The sequence below is a fragment of the Panicum virgatum genome, chromosome 5N, assembly GCF_016808335.1.
Source record: "Panicum virgatum strain AP13 chromosome 5N, P.virgatum_v5, whole genome shotgun sequence".
Classification (NCBI taxonomy): Eukaryota; Viridiplantae; Streptophyta; class Magnoliopsida; order Poales; family Poaceae; genus Panicum; species Panicum virgatum.
Genome location: NC_053149.1, coordinates 60,569,163 through 60,591,080, shown reverse-complemented (window position 1 = coordinate 60,591,080; position 21,918 = coordinate 60,569,163). Strand labels below are relative to the sequence as shown.

The window sequence follows — 21,918 nt, the reverse complement described above, 5'->3', positions numbered from 1 at the left end:
TTCAAGTTGCACCTTGCTCCCACTAAATCCTTTTGAGAGAAACTCCTTTTCTAAGAAAACACCATTGCGAGCGACAAACACTTTGCCTTCCGCCTTATTGTAAAAATAATATCCTTTGGTTTCCCTAGGATACCCCACAAAGAAACATTTGTCTGACTTTGGAGTGAGCTTATCTGACATCAAACGTTTGACATAAGCCTCACATCCCCAAACTTTGAGAAAAGATAATCCGGGACGCTTCCCAGTCCATATCTCATATGGTGTCTTCTCAACTAACTTACTTGGAACCCTATTCAGTGTGAACGCAGCAGTTTCAAGAGCATAACCCCAAAATGACAATGGAAGATCAGCTTGGCTCATCATGGACCTAACCATGTCCAACAAGGTTCGGTTCCTCCGTTCGGATACCCCATTCCATTGAGGCGTTCCGGGCGGAGTTAGCTGCGGAATAATTCCACATTGCTTCAAATGATCACCAAATTCAAGGCTCAAATATTCTCCTCCACGATCAGATCGCAGAAATTTAATTGTCTTGCCTAATTGATTTTGTACTTCATTCTGAAATTCTTTGAATTTTTCAAACGATTCAGACTTGTGCCTCATTAAGTAGATATAGCCATATCTACTAAAGTCATCAGTGAAAGTAATGAAGTACTGAAAACCACCTCTGGCTATTGAGCTCATTGGTCCACATACATCGGTATGTACAAGTCCCAACAAGTCACTCGCCCTCTCACTCTGACCAGTGAAAGGCGCTTTGGTCATCTTTCCAAGCAAACAAGACTCACATGTGTCAAATGATTCAAAATCAAATGAGATTAACAATCCATCTTTATGGAGTTGTTCAATGCGCTTCTCATTTATATGACCTAAGCGACAATGCCAAATAAAAGTGGGATTCAAATCATTTGGTCTAAGCCTCTTAGTATTAATGTTACAGACAGATTTATCCTCAAGATCAAGAACATATAATCCATTCACCAATGGACAATTAGCATAAAAAATACCATTGCAAAAGATAGAACAACGTTTGTTCTCAATTACAATCTTAAAATCACCAACTTCTTCCAAACATGAAGAAGAAATAATGTTCTTGCTCAAAGCAGGAATGCAATAACAATTATTTAATTCCAAAACTAATCCGGAGGGTAGAGACAAGTGGTAGGTGCCGACCGCCAACACCGCAACCTTTGCGCCATTGCCGACCCGAACGTCCAACTCGCCTCTTGCAAATCTTCTAGTCTCCCTTAGACCCTGCAACGATTTGCAAGTGTGAATCATTGATCCAGTATCAAATACCCATGATTCACTAGAAGATAATGCAATATTTATTTCTATAACATTTATACCTGAAGTGGAAGTCTCACTTCCCTTCTTCTTCTTCTTTTCTTCCAAGTACTTCTTGCAGTTCCTAGACCAATGTCCCTTTTCATGACAGTGGAAGCATTCATCTTCAGAAGTAGGGCCAGATTTGGCCTTAGGTGCTGGCTTTAGCTTAGAGCCTGAGGACTCACCACCGGAACTCTTTTCCTTGCCTTTACCTTTGGGATTAGGAGGCGTCCAACGCTTCCTCTTTTTGTTCCCCTTCTGAATCATCATCACATGATTGGGATTCTTCTTAATGCTCTCCTCTGCTGTTTTTAGCATCCCATGCAACTCACTCAATGTTTTATCCAAGCCATTCATCTGAAAGTTTATGATAAAAGGCTCATAGCTCGCCGGGAGCGACTGGAGAATAACATCAGTAGCCAAGTCTTGGTGAAGTTCAGAACCAAGTCTATCCAAAGTCTCAATGTAACCAATCATTTTGATCACATGAGGACTGACTGGGCTACCTTCTGCCAGCTTGCACGCAAACAAGGATTTTGAGATATTGAACCTCTCAGTCCTGGCTTGGTTCTGAAACATCCCACGCAGCCCCTCGATCATGGTATGAGCATCCGCATGCTCATACTGCTTCTGCAGATCAGGGGACATGGTGGCGAGCATCAGACAGCTGACATCAAGTGAGTCATTGCAGTGCTTCTCATAAGCTCTGCGATCAGCAGCAGTTGCATTGTCAGGGAGATCATCAGGATATGGCTGCTCAAGAACATACTCCTTTTTCTCTTGCCTGAGAACAATTCTCAGGTTGCGGTACCAATCAATAAAGTTTGTTCCATTCAACTTTTCTTTCTCAAGAACAGAACGCAAATTGAAAGCGGAATTGTTACTGGCAGACATGATCTACAACATTAAAGTAAAGCAAGATTTCAGCACTAAGTTTATGTAAAGACTTTCATTAACTGATTTAACAAAAGACAACCTACTATATCAAAGTCATCTTCCCTCTAATGACATATAGTAGTTCAAGATCCATAATCACTAAAATTCTAGTGAGCTTTAGCATCACGGCTAGAAAAGTAGTGATACAGGTAAGTAACAAATTACTAATCACATCTCTATGCGACTCTTGTTTGTTGGGTGGCATCCAATGCCCCGGCCCCAACCCTATGCCTTAAAGCCCAAAACTATTTTGATAGCTTTGCTGAGTAAACCAATACTATGCTTGTGATTGTCCGACATCCACCCTATACAAAAGTGATAGCTGAGGGTACTCTACTTTGGTAAACCTACCACACAACGATCAAAATTTATAGGTGCAGCTATTGGTAAAAGGCATCAAAAACTCAAACTTTTCTGAGGGAAGCTATTCTATCATGATTAAAGCATCCACCATATGTAAAAGCATGAAAGAATAGTATGACAGGAAAATAAATATCACAGGCATATAATCATATTATATTGTGAATAGTATGGCCTCTTGCATCACAATAGGCTCCATCGCCATGGCTCCAAGGTGACCTCCATTGCCATCCGTCCTGTCTTGTGGTGATCATCATCGCCATCATGATTGAAACCTCCATGAAAAGATACTAAGCTACTACATCTAATAGCTAATGAAATAATTACATGAGGATTCAAACATCACAAGTCGACACGCAGGTCGTTATACAATAATGGTGCAACCTCAATCCGGTTGTGTTAACTTGCGACACGCAGGCCGCACAAATCATCACATGACATTGAGGCCATACCATTCACATCACACCCTGTAAAAACAAGTTAGGCGTACGACGTGTTCTACCAAAGTAGCGCTTGGGAAGCCGCTACAGCGAGAAAGCAACGGCGGGTCTCAGGGCAGCGCCCTGAAAACCTCACGGAATTACACAGATCGCATATATGGAATCCCTATGAAAATCTCATCAGAGTGATCGCATCACCTCAAATCCGAGCCATTCATAATGCCTCAATTTTCACTAGGTCAATCACCTTGACCGTGCAAACTTTGCACTTGAGAAGACTGCATCTACACATGACCTTGATATGTTGGTTCAATCTGCTGACTATGCACACAGTTAGTCCCGATGGTGATTCCAGCCGGTTGGGACATGTCGTATGCATAACAGAGAAAGAACACAAACTAATCTTTTGTCATATGCCGCGCAATCAACTCGCTCCAGTTTTAACCCCTTATGACCAATTGATCTAATCAAACCGTGCAAAAGTAATAGATCCAATCTACTACAACAACATATCGCCTATATGCAAAAGATCCAGACCAAAAACTACGCAAGATGGCTCTGGTACCACTGTAGGGAAGCGGGTAGGCTACGCTAGCATCACTACCGCATAAACTCAAGATACTTGCGAGTAGAAGATCATAGATCGTTACCACTAGACGCGCAGCGCAGCGGAAGAAGTCGCGCGTCGATGTAGAGTAAGTAGTCGATCACGTCCCACGAACCGAGCTCATCGTACTTAATCCCAGCAGCCGATCAGCGCAGCAGTCGCAGCAGCGCCTCCACGGAGCCCACACGTACGGGGATGAAACGCCGGGCGTCGGTGTGCTAGCACCGCACGCACGGCAAAGGCGGCGGCCGAGAGAGAGGGAGGGGCGGCGGCTAGGGAGGTGGCGCGGCACAGGTCATCGCCCCCCTAGCCCCTCCCTCATATATATAGGGCGTACTAATGGGCTTCTATCTCATAGGCCCATTAGTAACCCTAATCCCTCTTGGATCAATATCCACTTGGGCCTTTAAACCGTATTGTGATGATGGGCTCTTGGGCATATCACCAACAAGAAGAAAATCGACACTGATATTTCTCGGATCAGGGTGTTCTTCCCTGAAAGTCCTAACGCCTATTGCTACAGAGGGACTATGAAGGATGTTGAGGAAGTGTCTGTGACACTGGGATTCGTCGGAGGAGCAGAGATGGAGCTGTTCGGCGACTCGCTTTTCTTTGAATACAACAATTCGGAATGGATTTGCCTGGGGTTTATTCCCAGCAATACCACAGTTCTAGGCATATATGCCCAGCGTAACACTAACATGGGGTTCGATTTATTGGAAAGGGAGATATCAATCGATCAAGCTGGTTGCGGTTCGTAACCTTGATTTCTGGTAGTAGCTGTGGTTAGTAGCAACTAGAAAGTTGCTGGAATAGGGTGAAGCAGTCATCTTACTAAGCTAGGTTATCGTTTGATTAATTGTCGTGTTACTCTCTTAGGTAGTTCCTTGATGAATTATCATGTTGTTGTCTTATTATTTGTTAGTTATGTTCCTCGTTGGTTGTTCCATGATGAATTATCGTGTTTTCATCTTACTAGTTCTTTTGTTTTCGAGAATGTATCTGAATCAAAACCTTCAATTTACCATTTTTGCGTGTTGTTGTCTTTACTAAATCTCTTTTTTATAATATCTGAGAACATATTATTGATTTTGCTATGGTTTTAATCGGTGTGCGAATGATATTCTTTTTTATTACTGTGTCCTGAATGCCTTTGCCTGAAGTTCCTGAACCTGTGCGTAGTAAAATTACAGTATTTATTTACATCTTCAGAGTTCAATGAGCACTAGAGATATGAGAACATATCATCCTTTTTGCTATTGTTTGTTTGGTGTGCGAACCTAATTTCTTTGATCTCTGCATTCTGAATATTGCCATTGCTTGAAGACTCTGAACTTGTGCTCAGTAAAATTATGGTATTTTACATCTTCAGAATTCAAAGGACACCAGAGATGGTTTCTTAAGTAAATATGGCCCAGTCCCTTCATCATGCGATGATTTTAATCTCCCAAATCACTTGTTTTTCTAATCGTTGTGTTCATCAAATTAAAGAGCCCATATTTGCGTACATAACTTTCTCCTTTGTTCTTCAACCCACTGCAAACTCCCACTCTTCTGAGTCATTATTTATTTATATCTTTTGGTTATCTTACTATTACTAATTAGAGGCTCCTTTGGAGCCACCACATGAAGCCACCTAGGATTCTAAATGGACACTCTAAAAAAATAAAGAAACCCTATAAATTCTTACAAAAATCAGAAATATCCGGCCATCAATCCAACAACTCTAATTATAATAACCATCGGATCTGTTATCTTTTCTAATAAATTATCCACCTCTACCATTATGAAAATAGACTAAAGTAACCCCCTAAATATGTATCTAAAATACCCACCTCTGCCATTAAAAAAATCTAAAGTAACCCCTAATCTTTGTGTAAATTACTCACCTATACCATTATAAAATAATACAAATACACCCTAAATTTGTATATAAATTGCCCAATTATGTTATTATTGTTACAAGTTAAATTACTCTTAAATCTGAATTTAAATTATATAATTATAATAAAGTATTAAGGTGCACCAATATAAAATTTTAAATTATTATTTCTATCATTATTAATATATTATTTATATTACTACCTACGATATATGTCACTGTATATTCATGTATGATGGAAGAGATAAGAATATCAATTCAGTTATGCAAAATGAAATCTATTGTAACTAGATAATGACAAATATATATTTTAGATATTTAATAGATAAAAAAGGACGTGAGATAGATAATTAAAATTATTGATCTTATTTTTATATTAATTTTAATTAGCCCGTGCGGAAGCACGGGTTGATAGACTAGTTAACTTAATATACATTTGAATCACCTCAAGATAGGAATCTATTCAGCAGTGGTTAATCGATCGCAGTCATACGACTCAAACCAAAAGAAACGAGAACAAACACTACGAAACAATACATCAGGTAACATTTTAATATCCTGGATTGCCTAGCTCCTCCTGTTCACTTGCATCGCCAAGCCGCCTTTCATCCGCAGCGTGAAGGAGAGCACAAGGCCCGGCCGCTCCTCGCCGCCAACGAACCGGAAGCTGAACCTCTCGAACACGCATGCGACGATGGATTTCATCTGGATGTAGGCCATTTCCTTGCCGAGGCACATCCTCGGGCCGGCGTGGAAGACCGGGTACCTGAACGTGCTCTCCGGCTGGAACGCGCCGTCCTCGCTGAGCCAGCGCTCCGGCTTGAACTCCTCGCAGTCCTTCCCCCATATGTCCTCCACCCGCGCCATGGCGTATGCGGAGCTGGTCACCTGCCACCCTTTCCCGACGAACGTTCCGTCCGGCAGGAAGTCGTCGTGCTTGCAGCTGTGCGCGTCCATGGCCACCGGCGGGTACAGCCGCATGGACTCGGTGACGGCGGCGTGGAGGTAGTGCATTTCACGAAGCTCGTCGAAGCTGAACGCCGCGCCCGCGTCCGCCGGAGTGGATGCGCGCATCGCTCGGATCTCGCGCAAGACCTTGTCCTCCACGTCGGGCCGGCCGGAGACCAACCAGAAGAACCAGGTCAACGCCGACGACGTCGTGTCGCGCCCGGCGAGGAGGAAGTTGGTGACCACGTCCCGGAGAGACTTGTCGCTGTGCTCGCCGCTCGCGGCGAAGCGCGAGAGGAAGTCGTCCCTGCCCGCCAGCCCGGCCTCCGCTCTCTCTCTGCGCTCGCGGACGATCCGGTCGGCGTAGCCGTGGACCGTGTCGAGCGCCTCAAGCAGCCGCCGCTCAGGCCCCAGGTTGAGCAGCCTCTGGACGCGCCAGAGCGACTTGAATGGCGTCATGAACCGGGCGATGATGCCGTCCTGCACGTCGTTGAAAGCGCGCATGAACTCGGCGCCCCGGCGCGCGGCCGTGCCCTCCTCGTCCTCGTCCTCGGCGAGGCACGCCGGGTCCTCGCCGAACGCGACGCGGCAGATGTTGTCGAACGCGAAGCGCTCCAGCACGTCCTGCACGTCCAGCGTCCGGCCGTCGCGCGCCGCGCGCTCGAGCAGCGGCAGCAGCCGCTGGACGATCTCGAACCGGACCGTGTCGACGACGAAGTTCCTGAGCGAGCGCTTGGTGAACTCGTAGCTGGCGGCCTTGCGCTGCCACAGCCACTGTTCCCCATCGGAGTTGAAGATGCCGTGGCCGAGGAAATCCTCGATCGTGGACACCGTGACCTCGCCCTTGGGGTAGTTGGCGAAGTTGGTCTTGGCTATGTGCTCGAAGTTGGCGGGGTTGGCAGTGATGGCGACGCCGGCGAGGCCGGGGACCTTGAAGGACATGGTGTGCGTGGGGCATCTCTTGACGACTTCGGTCGTCCACTCGAGGAAGCGGTGCTGGTTCTTGACAAGGTGCGGGAACGTGCCGACGAGGGGGTAGGGCTTGAGGCCGTCAGCGCGGGGCTGCTTCTTGGGGTCCCGGCGCAGGCGGAGCAGGCCGTAGAGGACAGGGAGGAGAGCGAGGAGCAGGACGAGGAGAGGAGACGAGGTCAAGGGCAGTTCCATGGCGATTGGCTTTGGTTCAAGTGGTACCGGACGAGATGGAGTCACGCGGCTCCCATACTTTGATGCTTCGTCCTCTTGCGTGCACACCTCACTTGGCACCATCATCTGCTGTCATGTGCGCCCAACTAAGAAGTTTGCTAGTGTGAGGCTTGTCTAAAATAATGGAAGTTGATGGTTGCTCTGTTCAGGAGGGATATAATATATACCAAATGATCCACGGCAACATGACATATTCCACGAGGTGTTCACATTGTTTAAGACTAGCAAAGTGCCCGTTGCTACGGGTTTTACCACCAATTTCATGTTTTGTCACTTTGTGTACAAGTCGTGCCGTAACTATACGAGGTATGATTGTCAGGATTTCTACTGGAATTTGGATTGATTTGTTTGGATTCCAATTAGAATTCTAATTGATTTGTTTGGGTTCCGATTATGATTCCGATTGATAGATCGAGAAATTATTACTTGCTTTAAAAAATAGTAGAGATTTACTCAAGTCCAGAAAGGGCCATATGTTTTGCAGAAGAGTAAAATACACTAAGACCCGTTCGGAACCTTGGAATTGAATTCCATTATGATAATCATAATTTATACACAAATCTATTAAGCTACCATGATTGTTGGGTTCTTGGCTTCTTTGTAACACAAGCAAAATGCATACACGAAGGTGGTACTAAGCAAAGCGGCAGAGTTTCACCCTCATATATGCATGTGTCGAGTACAGGTTGGTTAGAGGGTATTTATATCCCCAACCTTTATTACATAATGACCTCAATGCACCTACCTACTCAGAATATTCTACGAATATTCCAGGCCGTAGGTCATTTTATAGGTTGGAATGCACAAATTATCTACTCTATCCGATTCGTGCTCGGGACGCTATCCCGAAGGTCCTCTGCAATCTTCGGATTAATGCCGGACCTTCGGGAGCCTTCTTGATTCTTTGGAGAGTCTCTGAGGCTTCGGGTCTTCGGAGTGACCTTCGGGCTTCGAGAATCTTCGGTTTCATCCGAGGACCTTAGGCCGCATCCCTTGACCTTTGGCCGGAAGGGTGACCTCCGGGCTCTAGCGACCTTCGGTACCTTCGGCTTCCGTCCTGCAGTCTAGGGCAACCTCCGGTTTGCGTGGTGGTGATCCCCAACAGTAGCCCCTCGCGGGCGAGGGCCGACTCCGACGGGCCGAACCCTCGAAGCCTCTATCACCTACAACCAAAAAACGTCTCCCTCCGTCAGAGGTTGGGACGAGCCAAAGGTAATTTTGCATACGTGTCTACTTTTCGTTGGGTGACATTTGGTATCTTTCTCGATTTTACCGTTGATGTTACTGTTCACTTTCACCCCCTATATAAGGTAGGGGGTGAGGCGTCGCTTTCACGCCTTCTGATCGTAGCGAAGCTCTACCAGTTTTTTGAGCTTGCCACATGGAGTGCTGTGAAAACTTGTTTGTTTTGGTGAAATGTTTGTGGTAGGTTGTGTGACGGTCGTGTTTTTTGCAGGTTTTCAGAAGAAACTCGAAGGTTATGGTACTGGTGATCTTGGCCGAGTGGTTGCGGCGATGAACGCAAAGGCTCTTGAGCTGGAAGGGTTTTGCTTCGGAGGGCGAAAGCTGAGTCCGACAAAATGCTCGAAGGTTCTGCTGAGAGAATGAAGCTGGTGATGGAAAAATGAGCAATTGAAGGAGATTGCCACGCTTCATAATCTTGAGGACTTTCGTAAGAAACATAACGAGGAGCTTGAGGAGAAGGTTAGACGTCAGGATATTGCTATCGCTGAGGCACAGAAAGAGTTGGACTCGCGGGAGGAGACCATCGAAGGTTTGCGGCAAGAGATTGTGAAGGGGGTTGATAGTGTGAAGAAGGCTGAAAGCCTTGCCGTTAAACTTTTGTCCGATTGTTCAGAAAAGGATAGGTTAATTGAGAAGCTACAAGAGGAAGCCCAAGAGAATATGCAGTTGCTAACTGATGCGATTGATGAAATTAACGAGAAGAGTGATGCCATCTACAAGGCTTACAGGGACGCCTCTGTTTTCAAGGCGTCGCCTAGGCGACAAGGCGGTGGCGGCTCGCCTTGTTTAAGGTCCCGCCTTAGCCCGCCTTAGCCCGCCTAGGCGTCACCTAGGCGATAAGGCGGTGGTGGATCGCCTCGCCTCGCCTTACCGCTTTAAAAACATAGAGGGACGCTCTTGCGACCTTCGGATCTGAGCTTGAGCCTTTGGCGAGGTCCAAAGGTCTGGGAGTTTCTGGTTTGCTAGATTGGATACTTCAAGAGTTTGCTGTACTTGGAAACATCCTGACAAATATTTCTGATAACTCTGTTGTTGTCTCGTGCGAGGACGCTTTTGCGTTACTCGAGCACGAAGGTTGCCAGAACATGGTCAAGATTACTGATGCTGGGTATCAGTTCCTGGAACCTTTGAAGCTGGAAGCTTGTACTGGCCGTATTCAGGCTGTGAAAAAAGCTTTTTTGCGAAAGTTCTGGCTGTCTGCTGGGCGCCAGGTTTTGCGGGACACAGCTCGCCAGCGCCTCGAAGAGGTTAGGGTATTACCCTTCGGTTTTGCTTTCTTTGTTTGATGATCATCTTCTAACTGCTTGTTTTGTAGTCCAAGCTAGCTCGTGAAGCTGCGAAGGGGATTGTCAACGAAGGTGTGGAGCCTGGAGAACTCACCGGGACATCAGGTCAAGCTGGAGATGATGAGGATGAGAACAATCCGAAGGTCTAGGACTGCAGTTTTTAAGAAATGAACTTGACTTTTTGTGAAGTGAACTGATGTAAATATTCCCGCCCTGGCTAGGCGGTTGTGCCGGCTGGTCGAACAATTTCTGTGGCGCCGCTTCGAGTCGGGCGTGATGGTGTTGCCATGCTCTGGACAGATTGGGAGCACTTCAGCTTCGCCCATCTGAGTGCAAGTGTCGCCGAGTTTTTGAACGCTAGCGGTGCTAGGAGCATCTGATCTGAGATGAACAATATCCTTGTTGGTGAAGAATACTATTGACCTTGTGGTTGATGTATATGGTTGCCATGTTTTTACTGCTGTCTTTCGTTTTTGCGGTTTTTTGCACTTGTTTTGTGCGTGGCGAATGTTTTTGAGCTTCGGCTGCCGGGCTACTGGTCTTTGGAAAAATGTCTCCCCCGAAGGCTCGTGGTGGCTAAGGATGAGAAAGGGTCGTGTGGGCTTCGTAACCACATGCTTTAGTCAGCATAGGCAAATTATTTCTGAGGAAAAACGTCTCCCCCACCTTGCACATGCTGGTTGAAGCTGCGCGAAGGTTCTTGGGGTTTTGGGTTTGAACGATTGACCGCATGCTTTAAGTGGCATGGGCATATTTTTGCTTTGAGAAAAACGTCTCCCCCCACCCTGCACATTCTAGTTGAAGCTGCGCGAAGGTTCTTGGGGTTTTTGGGTTTGAACGATTGACCGCATGCTTTAAGTGGCATGGGCATATTTTTGCTTTGAGAAAAATATCTCCCCCCACCCTGAACATGCTGGTTGAAGCTGCGCGAAGGTTTTTGGGGTTTTGGGTTTGAACGATTGACCGCAAGCTTTAGTTTTTAGGGCGGAGTTGTTGTGGCTTTGATGCTAGGTTTGATGCTAGGTCGACAGCCCTTTGCCTTCTGGTGCTTGTTGCACTTGAGTTTAGGGTGAAGGTGTTTTGGCTTCGATGCTAGGTCGACAGCCCCTTGCCTTTTGATGCTTGTTGCACTTAAATTTAGGGCGAAGGTGTTTTGACTTCAATGCTAGGTCGACAGCCCCTTGCCTTCTGGTGCTTGTTGCACTTAAGTTTTGGGCGAAGGTGTTTTGCCTTCGATGCTAGGTCGACAGCCCCTTGTCTTTTGGTGCTTGTTGCACTTAAATTTAGGGCGAAGGTGTTTTGGCTTTGATACTAGGTCGACATCCCCTTGCCTTTTGGTGCTTGTTGCACTTAAGTTTAGGGTGAAGGTGTTTTGGCTTCAATGCTAGGTCGACAGCCCCTTGTCTTGAACGAAGGTTTAATCCGCTTTTAGATAAGTATGCTGGGCTCGAGAGGGAAGCGAGCCTAGCTGACTTAATTTTGCAATTTATATCGACTGACGGTCGAAGTTTGCGACTTTAATGTTGCTTCGACTGTTGAGAGCTTCGGAGATAGGGGAAAACATTTTCATTCATAGTGATAAAATTTACAAAGGGTCCACCTCGTTAAAAACCTCACCTCCTGAACGGAGTCCCCCTTTGTGAGGAAAAGAGTACGGCCCGTTTGCCGTTGTCTACCGTGAGTTCCTTTGGAACTCCGAACCTGCATATGATGTTTTGCCAGAAAAATTTTCGAACTGCTCCAGAGGTAATGTTTATCAGGGGCTTAGCTTCGACCCATTTGGTGAAGTATTCAACGGCCACCACTGCGTATTTGTAATTTCCTTGTGTTGTGGGTAGAGGGCCTACGAGGTTCATTCCAAACCGATGGAGGGGCCAAGCGGGGGCTATCAGTTGTAGGGGTTCCGAAGGTTTGTTTGATTTTGGGCTCAGCTTTTGGCAAGCTTCGTAGGTTTTTACCACTTTCTATGCGTCTTTCAGCGCAGATGGCCAGAAGAAACCCTGCCTGAATGCCTTGGCTGCGAGAGGTCTGATGCCTATGTGGGATCCGCAGATTCCAGCGTGGATCTCTTTCAGGAGTTCGATGCCTTGATTGACTGGGATGCATTTTAGCCAAGGGGTTACTACCCATGACTTGTATAGTTCGCCTGTGAAATAACGTAGCCTCTTGCTCTTTGAGAGAGTCTTTTTTCTTCTGCTTCATCAGTGGGCTCGTAGTGTCCCCGAAGGTACGCCATTATTGGCGCCCTCCAATCTTCGCTGAAGATTGTGTTGATTCTGCTTTCCTTCTTTGGCCTGGTCGAAGGTGTAGAGATTTCTTCGAAGAAAACATCTGGTGGAAGATGCTGCTTTATGGCTACTGCCTTTGCGAGCCTGTCGGCTTCGTCATTTTGGGCGCGAGGGATGTGAATGATTGTGAAGCCCCTGAAATGTTTTTCCATTGCCCTGACGGTCTCCAAATACTGGATGAGCTCGGGTTTCCTGGCTTCGGACTCTTTTTTTATGTGGTCTGTAATGACCTTCGAGTCTATCTTGATGACACAGTTCTGGTGACCGAGTGCTTTCATTTTGCGAAGTCCGAGCAGAAGAGCTTCATACTTGGTTGTATTGTTTGTCGAAGGTGCCAACTAATCAAAGTTGAGGTGGGCCGCATATCTTATTTTCTCTCCCGAAGATGACTCGAGTATTGCAGCGATCCCGACACCTTCGTTCTGCCAAGCTCCGTCACAATGGATTGTCCAAGTTTCTGCGGGTGCTTCTTCTTGAGCTTCGGGCAATGTCCAGTCTACTATGAAGTCGGCCAGGACCTGGGATTTTATTGTTGTTCTCTTTTCAAAGTCAACTACCAGTTCTAATAGTTCCGAGGCCCATTTTGCTATTCTTGGCGAAGCTTCTCTATTGTGTAGCAGGTCGTGCAGGGGTTGATCTGAGATGGCTATGATTCTGTGAGCCTCGAAGTAGTGGCAAAGCTTGCGAGAGGCCATGATAACCGCGTAGGCTGTCTTTTCGAGCTCTGAGTAGTGTAACTTGGAGCCGGCCAGAGCTTCAGATGCAAAGTACACTGGGTACTGTTTGCGAGCGCCATCTGTCTCTCTTTCGACCACTAATGCGGCACTAACAGCTTTCTGAGAGGCCAAAGTGTAAAGCAAGAGTATTTCCTTTGGGTCCGGAGAGATTAGTTTGGTCATGTTCTAAAGGTATTGCTTGAGGGAGCTAAAAGCTTCTCTTTGTTGCTCGCCCCATTCGAATTTCTAGGAGCATCGGAGGACTTTGAAGAGTGGCAAGCTTCGGTCTGCCGAGCGTGGGATGAATCTGTTCAGGGCGGCGATTCTACCCGTGAGTTTTTGCACATCCCTTATTGACTGTGGCTCTTCCATGTTGCAGAGGGCTGCGATTTTGTCTGGGTTGGTTTCGATGCCTTTGGTTGAGACCAGGCATCCTAGGACCTTCCCCTTATGGACCCCAAACACACATTTTTCGGGGTTGAGGCTCAGGTTTGCTTCCCGAAGGTTCGCGAAGGTTTCTGCCAGATCCAATATGTGATCTTGTCGTGCTACGCTGATGATGACGATGTCATCGACATAGGCTAGGATGTTTCTTTTCAACAGTGATTCCAAAACTTTGGAGGTCATTCGTGAAAAAGACTGTCCAGCATTTTTTAGACCTTCGGGCATTCTTATGAAGCAGTAAGTGCCGAAGGGGGTTATAAAGCTTGTTTTCTCTTCATCTTCCGGTCTCATCCAAATCTGGTGATACCCAGAGAAGCAGTCCAAGAGTGACATCAGCTGACTGTTTGCAGCATAATCAACGATTTTGTCTATTCGTGGGAGAGGGAAATCATCTTTCGGGCAGGCTTTGTTTATGTCGGAGAAATCTATGCACATTCTCCATTTGCCATTCTTTTTCTTGACGGGCACTGTATTTGCGAGCCAAGTTGGGTACTTGACTTCGCGGATGACCTTCGCATCCAACAAGCTCTGCACCTCCGCCTTGACAGCGGCAACTTTTTCGTTAGACATCTTTCAGGGCTTTTGCTTTTTTGGCTTAACACCGGGTTTGATGTCAAGGCTATGCTCCACTATGTCCCTGCTGACTCTCCGAAGGTCACTAGCCGACCATGCAAACACGTCCTTGTTCTTGTTCAGAAGGATAGTGTTGCACTTATCGTCACAACTTTATCCGGGAGGTGCTTGTCAAGGGGTACTCTTTTGACTTCACACCCTTCGTCGAAGGTTACTTTCTCTTTATTGAGCTTCTGAGTTACTGAGTTCTTTTCGGCTTTGAGGACGTGGACATTTCTCTGCCCCGGAGCCACTCCACGCTCTATGTCTCTGGTGAGCTGCTGGTTGCCACGCACAGTGATGATGCCTCTTGATGCTGGCATTTTCATGCATAGATACAGTTGGTGCACGAGTGCTTCGAATTTGTTTATGAGTCCCCGGTAGAAGATGGCAAGGTAGGGGTATTTCATCTCGACAACATCGAAGGTGATGTGTTCTGTTCTTGGGTTGGTGATGTCACCGAAGGATACAGGGAGTGAAATTTTTCTGAGGGCCTCGAAGGTGATGTGTTCTGTTCTTGGGTTGGTGATGTCACCGAAGGATACAGGGAGTGAAATTTTTCTGAGGGCCTCGACCCTTTTCCCTCCGAATCCAATTAGCGGTAATTCGGCTGGCTGGAGGAGGTTTCTATCTATATTCATTCTATCGAAGGTGCTTGAGAAGATGATGTCTGCGGAGCTGCCAGTGTCGACTAGTATTTTTCCGATGGTCCAACCCTGAATGTTGGCCTCGATGACCATTGCATCAGTGTGCGGGTAGCTGTTGAGGCTCAAGTCCTCCACGGAGAAGGTTATCGGCATGTGAGACCAGGGTGTTTTCTTTGCCGGTCCGTCGACCAGGATGCTATTGACTTGTCTGAAGTAGTCTCTGCGCTGCTTTTTGTTTTGGAACTCTAAGGTGGAGCCTCCGGATATGGGCATAATCATGCCGAAGGATGGTAGCGCGTGTCTGCGAAGCTTGGGAGCTTTGTGGCCCTTGCTTTGGGGGTGGGCCTGGAGGAGGCGGAGATAGTTCTTCCTGAGCCTGCTGCTGGCTCGGAGGTGGGGGTAGGGATAGTGGTTTGGGATAAGCTGGTGGCTTAGGCGGCCAGTTGTTTGGGTATGGGTTGTAGGTGAAGGCTGGCATGGGTTGGAAGGTTGAATTGTACAGTGTGGGTGTTGGTGGGAACAATGGTGCCGAAGGTCCTGACCACGCAGTGTGGCTGACTAGTTTGGCTTTTTTTCTCCTCTTCCATCCGTTCGAGTGTTCTCTTTTTCTCTGGGCAAAAATTGGTTGTATGGTCCGAATCGCTGCCGTGGAAGTGGCAGAAGACTTTTTTGGTCCATTCGAAGGTCCACGGCCTTTTCCGCGACCACGACCGCGGCCTCGGCCCTTATGCCCTGAATGGTTACGACCCTAGTTGTTATGCTGACCTTCGGGGGACTTGTTTGGGGGAGTCATGAATGGGTCCTGTTCTTGATCAAGGCTAGTTTCTTGCGAAGGTTCCACAGGAAACACAAACTGTGGGTTTTTGTTCTGGTAGTTCCAGTTGTTTTTCTCGGCCTGCCTCATTATCCTTCGCTGCTCGACCCTCCGTCTGTGGTCTGCGTCTGACCTGGCATATTTTTCTGCTTCAGCGTACAAATCGCTGAGTGTTCTGGGTGGCTCCCTGGATAGATGCGAAGCTAGCTGTCCGGGTAGTAAGCCAGCGATGCACTTGGCAATTGTGTCTTTTTCGGGGAAATTCGGGATCAGTGCTTTCTTGTGTACGAACCTCCGGAAGTAGTCATAGAGGGGTTCTTTGTCTCCTTGGAGGCACTGGAAATTTTCTATGGTGTTCGGGTCGAGTCGTCCGAAACCTTGGAAGTTTTGCCTGAGCCTCGCCTTTAGCTGAGGCCAGCTTGTGATGGAGCCCGATAGTTGGTGGGAGTACCAGTTGGCTACTAGACCTTCGCAGACCATGATAAAAGATTTTGCCATGATAGGGCCATCACCGCCAGCCGAAGCTATGGTAGCTTCGTAGGCCATGATGAATTGAGTTGGGTCTTCTGATCCGTTGTACCTGGGAAGCTGCGTTGGCTTGTAGCCCAATGGCCATGGTGTGTGCTGCAAGGCTGCAGAGAGTGGTGAGTTGGGGTCATATGTGCCAGCCGAAGGTGGGACGTAGTGGCCTTGGAGGGTATAGTTGGTTTGGATGTTGTGTATCTCATTTTGATGAGTGGCTCCCAGCGGAGGTTGCTGCTCATGATTGATCTGAGTCTCGCGCATTCTTTCTCCATTCTGTCAATCTCTGCTTGCATAGCTTCTACTTTGTGTTTGGCCTCGACCAGTTGATTTGCTCGGTTTAGCGTGTTCTACTGAACGGACAGCTGTTTGGCAAGGATCTCTTTCTGCTTTTCCAAGGCTTGGAGCTGGAGACTCAGGGCGGTGAACTCGTCTTGGTTGGACCCCGAAGGATCTGTGCCTTCGGCAATTTCGTTGGGTGGCTGGTTGTCATTTGCTGGAGGTTGTGTGGAAAGGTCTTCTTCGGAGGTTCGGGAACCATTTTGGGTGTCATCCACGGGGGGTTCGGTAGGTTTTCTCTTTGTTTGTGCCATCGAGGGTTGGTTTACGAGCTGGGAATACGGTGGGTGCCCTTGTTGGGTTCTTGGCTTCTTTGTAACCCAAGCAAAAGGCATACACGAAGGTGGTACTAGGCAAAGCGGCAGAGTTTCACCCTCATATATGCACGTGTTGAGTACAGATTGGTTAGGGGGTATTTATACCCCCAACCTTTATTACATAATGACCTCAATGCCCCTACCTGCCCCGAATATTCTACGAATATTTCGGGCCGTAGGTCATTTTATAGGTTGGAATGCACAAATTGTCTACTCTATCTGATTCGTGCTCGGGACGCTATCCCGAAGGTCCTCTGCAACATTCGGATTAATGCCGGACCTTCGGGAGCCTTCTTGATTCTTTGAAGAGTCTCTGAGGCTTCGGGTCTTCGGAGTGACCTTCGGGCTTCGAGAATCTTCGGTTTCATCCGAGGACCTTCGGCCGGAAGGGTGACCTCCGGGCTATAGTGACCTTCGGTACCTTCGGCTTCCATCCTGCAGTCTAGGGCAACCTTCGGTTTGCGTGGTGGTGATCCCCAACAATGATTATATAGAGAATACTATTGTTGGCCATATGAGTGAGATACTTATGGCTATATTTCTACTATAGATGAGTAAGCTATAAATTACGGAATAGAAACATAACTTGGTGGTGTAGAATCAATTTTCATCTTCCACTATATGAATTTAGGATAGGCTTATATCTAAACTTTAAACTTTGAAAAGTGGTTGGAAAATGATGGGATGTCAAATTGTAAGGAAAATAACCTAGTTTATTAAGTAAATTTCAATGAGAGGATCCAAACGGCTCCTAACATATCTCAACTTCTTGTACTTGTCTTGATTGACACTCAACTTCTTGTACTTGTCTTGATTGTCACATAGGTCCGGCAATCCTGAAATGCAATGTCAGGCTTTGGCCAGACATAAGTGTCACTTGGGAGATGTGGGCCCTAGGTGAATAGCTAATGAAATTAAAGTGCTTCAACTGCATTATGAGATTTCACATTTCAAATATTTTAGTTGCGCCCCCAAACAAGTATAGGAACCGACCATATTACTCATTCTTCTGCAAATGCCGGGCTCTCTCCATCACGTAGAGGAAGGTATAGTTTTTTATTAATCTGACCGCTCTATGCTTCTGAATCCTAAGGCAAATCCTAATGGGAGTTTTGTTTCCTGCCTGTTGTGATAGGCTTAAGAAACCGCCCCGACCACCCGCCATGGCCCACTATGCCACAACCTATTCTCCAATGCAATTTCTATGAAACTATGTTTTTTAAATAAAATGAAACTATGTTCCAAGAATGAAAGCCCCACATCACTTATTATTTGCCGGACCAACTCCAAGTGGGAATATTAATATTCCCTTATCTAAAAAAACTCCAAGTGGGAACAACGGCTAGCGACGAAGTGGACAAGTCCAGCCTAGATTACCGACCTCTCGATCACTTTCATCGGCAAGCCGCCTTCCATCCGCAGCGTGAAGGAGAGCACGAGCCCCGGCGGCTCCTCGCCGCCGACAAACTGGAGGCCGAACCTCTCGAACACGCACGCCACGATGGATTTCATCTGGATGTACGCCATCTCCTTGCCGAGGCACATCCGCGGCCCGGCGTGGAAGACCGGGTACTTGAACGGGCTCTCCGGCCGGAACGCGCCGTCCTCGCCGAGCCACCGCTCCGGCCTGAACTCCTCGCAGTCCTTGCCCCACACGTCCTCCACCCGCGCCATCGCGTACGCGGAGTAGGTCGCCAGCCACCCTCTCCCGACGAACGTGCCGTCCGGCAGCAGGTCGTCCTCCTTGCAGCTGTGCGAGTCCATGGCCACCGGCGGGTACAGCCGCATGGACTCGGAGATGGCGGCGTGGAGGTAGTGCATGTCGCGCAGCTCGTCGAAGCTGAACGTCGCCGCGCCGGCGCGCGTGCTCCCCGGTCCGGACGCCCGCACCGCGGCGATCTCGCGCACGATCCTGCCCTCCACGTCGGGCCGGGTGGACACCAGCCAGAAGAACCAGGACAGCGCCGACGACGTCGTGTCGCGCCCCGCGAGGAGGAAGTTGGTGACCACGGCCCGGAGGCTCTCGTCGCTGTGCTCGCCGCTCGCGGCGAAGCGCGACAGGAAGTCGTCCCTGGCCGCCAGCCCGGCGTCGCCTCTCTCCCGGCGCTCCCGGACGATCCGGTCGGCGTAGCCGTGGATGGTGCGGAGCGCCTCGCTCACCCGCCTCTCGGGCTCCATGTTGAGAAGCCTCTTGAGGCGCCACAGCGACCTGAACGGCGACAGGAACCGGGCCGTGATGGCGCTCTGCGCGTCGTTGAAGGCGCGCATGAACTGGGCGCTCTGGGGCGCCGCCATGCTCTCCTCGGCGAGGCACGCCGGGTCCTCGCCGAACGCCACGCGGCAGATGTTATCGAACGCGAAGCGCTCCAGCACGTCCTGCACGTCCAGCGTGCGCCCGTCCTGGCGCGCCCGGTCGAGCAGGGGCAGCAGCCGCTCGACGACCTCGAAGCGGACGGCGTCGACGACGAAGCTCCTCAGCGAGCGCTTGCTGAACTCGTAGCTGGCGGCCTTGCGCTGCCACAGCCACTGTTCCCCGTCGGAGTTGAAGATGCCACGCCCGAGGAAGTCCTCGATCATGGACACCGTGGCCTCGCCCTTGGGGTAGTTGGCGAAGTTGGTCTTGAGGATGTGCTCGACGTTGGCCGGGTTGGCGGTGATGGCGCCGCCGGTGAAGCCGAGCGCCTTGAAGGACATGGTGTGCGTGGGGTCGCGCTTGATGACGTCGGTGCACCATTCGAGGAAGCGGTCCTGGTTCTTGACGAAGTGCGGGAGTGTGCCGAGGAGCGGGTAGGCCTTGAGGCCATGAGCACGAGGCTGCTTTTTGGGGTCCCGGCGCAGGAGAAAACTGAACAGAGGGAGGAGGGGTAGGAGGAGCAGGAGCAGGAGCTGGAGAGCAAGGGGTGGTGTCAGGGAAAGTTCCATGCCGATTTGGATTTGGCTTCGACTTGCGAGTGGTGCCGGTGATTCGCGGCCAAGGATCGCTCGTTTTATGTTACCGGCCCGTGAGCTCGATTAGCTCACCTCGCGTCATGTTCATTGTGCGCTACTCGTACAAATATCTTGGTAGGCTCCGTCCGTGCGTTTCTTTTGTAACAATGCACGAATGCATGATTCAAAATTTAATAACTGATTGGCCTCGTACCCTATAATGTTAATTTTGTGATAAAATAATGGCACTCATCTAAACAAAAATATTTTAAAGTGATATAGTTTTGTTGCTACTAGCATTATTATTATTTTCTATTTTCACACAGTCACAAGAATACATTTCATTTTTTATAAAAAAATCAAGACTATAGTTATTTACTTCTAATTAATTTTATGAAAGTTCTCATTTATATATTTAATATGTATAATTGTCATTTCAGATAGCATTTATTAGGGTAATTGCTTCCTTGGACCTTGTTGCACATGGTAGATTATGCATAAAAATCGGGAAAAAAGCGAGAAGCATACTCTAATAAAAAAACTCAACCATTATGTAATTTTTGAGATGCCAAATCAGTACGCACAAAGGTTGAAGTCGATGTGAGCCCAGAGACTAATTACTGTGGTTGTGGCTGGTAGCTGGTGCTGATTTGTTATGAGAGAAAATTATTGCTGACTGGCTGATGGCTAGTGGCTGGTGCTGATTTGATGTGAAAGAAAAACACTGCTAGCTGATCGGCTGACAAGCCAAGGGAACGGAGTGAAAGTCACACACACCCTCTTTGGTCAGAACTGCTAGAAAGTTTCCGTAGCGTTTAATTTAGTGAAAGTTGTTGCCCGATCCGGTCCGGAGGGATTTAATACATGAATGATTGGTGGCAAGAGGGCAGTGCAATGCCAAATATTTTTACATGCTTTGTTTCTATCATAATATTGGCTTGCGGATCAAGACATCAAGTCAACCGCGTGAAAATTAAAGTACTCCTACTGAACTTACAAAGCTTGTTTTTTGTTTCGCTAGGACCAGGATCAATAGCAACTCTATTCATACATAGATTTTTTTACATAAAATGATTCTATATTAGATTTGTGTTCACAAATACTTTTGTGGATATAATTTTACGTTAAATAAATATCATATCAATGGAATATGTTGTTGGTCAAAGAGGTTTGTCCTACTACCGAAATGAGAGTACGGCTTAAAAACTCAAGGGAGGAGGAATGGAGGGGGTACAAATAAAAGCATATCTTGTCATCGGCCCAAATTTAGCTTACAGAACTATTGTCAAGCATCGAAATCTAAGGCCCATATGTCATTCTAGGCCGATGGGCTGAGGCCCGGTGTTTTTCTGGGAGACAGAATGGGCAGCAGAAAGTTCGATTTCGAACCAGCAAGGCCGGTCCCAAATCCCAAAATCCGCCATGCAGAAGAAAATGACGTAATCAAGCACGCAGATTTCAGCACCGATCAAACAAAAACTGCCGCGCTGCACGCATCACGGTCACGGCAGCGTTATCCACGCAAGTATTATGATAGGCTGGAAACTGGCTAAGGCCGTGTTTAGTTCCGTTGCTAAATTTTTTTCAAAAAAATTTTACTAATTTGAAGTATTAAATGAAGTCTATTTACAAAACTTTTTGCAATGGGTTGTAAATCGCGAGACGAATCTAATGATACTAATTAATTTATGATTAATTAATAATTAGCGGATAGTTATTGTATCATCACTGTTGCAAATCATGGATTAAGTAGGTTCATTAGATTCGTCTCGCGATTTACAGTCCATCTATGCAAAAAAGTTTTGTAAATAGACTTCATTTAGTACTCCATGTATATGTCGAAATATTCGATATAATTTTTTTTATGTTTACGGAGTTTACGGGTCGGATAAGCCTAAATTTTACGTAGAGGAGATTGAGGAGAAAGAAGAAAGTGGACGTCCCGCTCAAGCCGCCGTACGCACCTCTGCAGGTGGGTCTGCATGCTGCACAAGCCAACTTGCAGCCGGCAGCGGGGCAGGCGCATTCCTGGGCATCCAGCCGGCCGGTCGGCTG

The 21,918-nt window shown here is 47.7% G+C and overlaps 2 protein-coding genes across 2 annotated transcripts; both read right to left on the bottom strand.

The window, feature by feature from the left end:
- Positions 1 to 5,980: 5,980 nt before the first annotated feature.
- LOC120673004 (cytochrome P450 94B1-like) lies at positions 5,981 to 10,654 on the bottom strand. Its single transcript, XM_039953674.1, has one exon. The coding sequence runs from the start codon at positions 7,769 to 7,771 to the stop codon at positions 6,122 to 6,124; it is 1,650 nt and encodes a 549-aa protein (XP_039809608.1). The 5' UTR covers positions 7,772 to 10,654; the 3' UTR covers positions 5,981 to 6,121.
- Positions 10,655 to 18,124: 7,470 nt separating this feature from the next.
- Positions 18,125 to 19,974, bottom strand: LOC120676737 (cytochrome P450 94B3-like). Its single transcript, XM_039958064.1, has one exon. It carries the CDS (start codon positions 19,855 to 19,857, stop codon positions 18,304 to 18,306), a length of 1,554 nt encoding a protein of 517 aa, XP_039813998.1. The 5' UTR covers positions 19,858 to 19,974; the 3' UTR covers positions 18,125 to 18,303.
- Between the last annotated feature and the right edge of the window lie 1,944 nt (positions 19,975 to 21,918).

Excerpts from the sequence above, each read along its gene's own strand:
- LOC120673004 (XM_039953674.1), bottom strand. The coding sequence starts at position 7,771 with ATGATGGTGCCAAGTGAGGTGTGCACGCAAGAGGACGAAGCATCAAAG.
- LOC120676737 (XM_039958064.1), bottom strand. The coding sequence starts at position 19,857 with ATGGAACTTTCCCTGACACCACCCCTTGCTCTCCAGCTCCTGCTCCTG.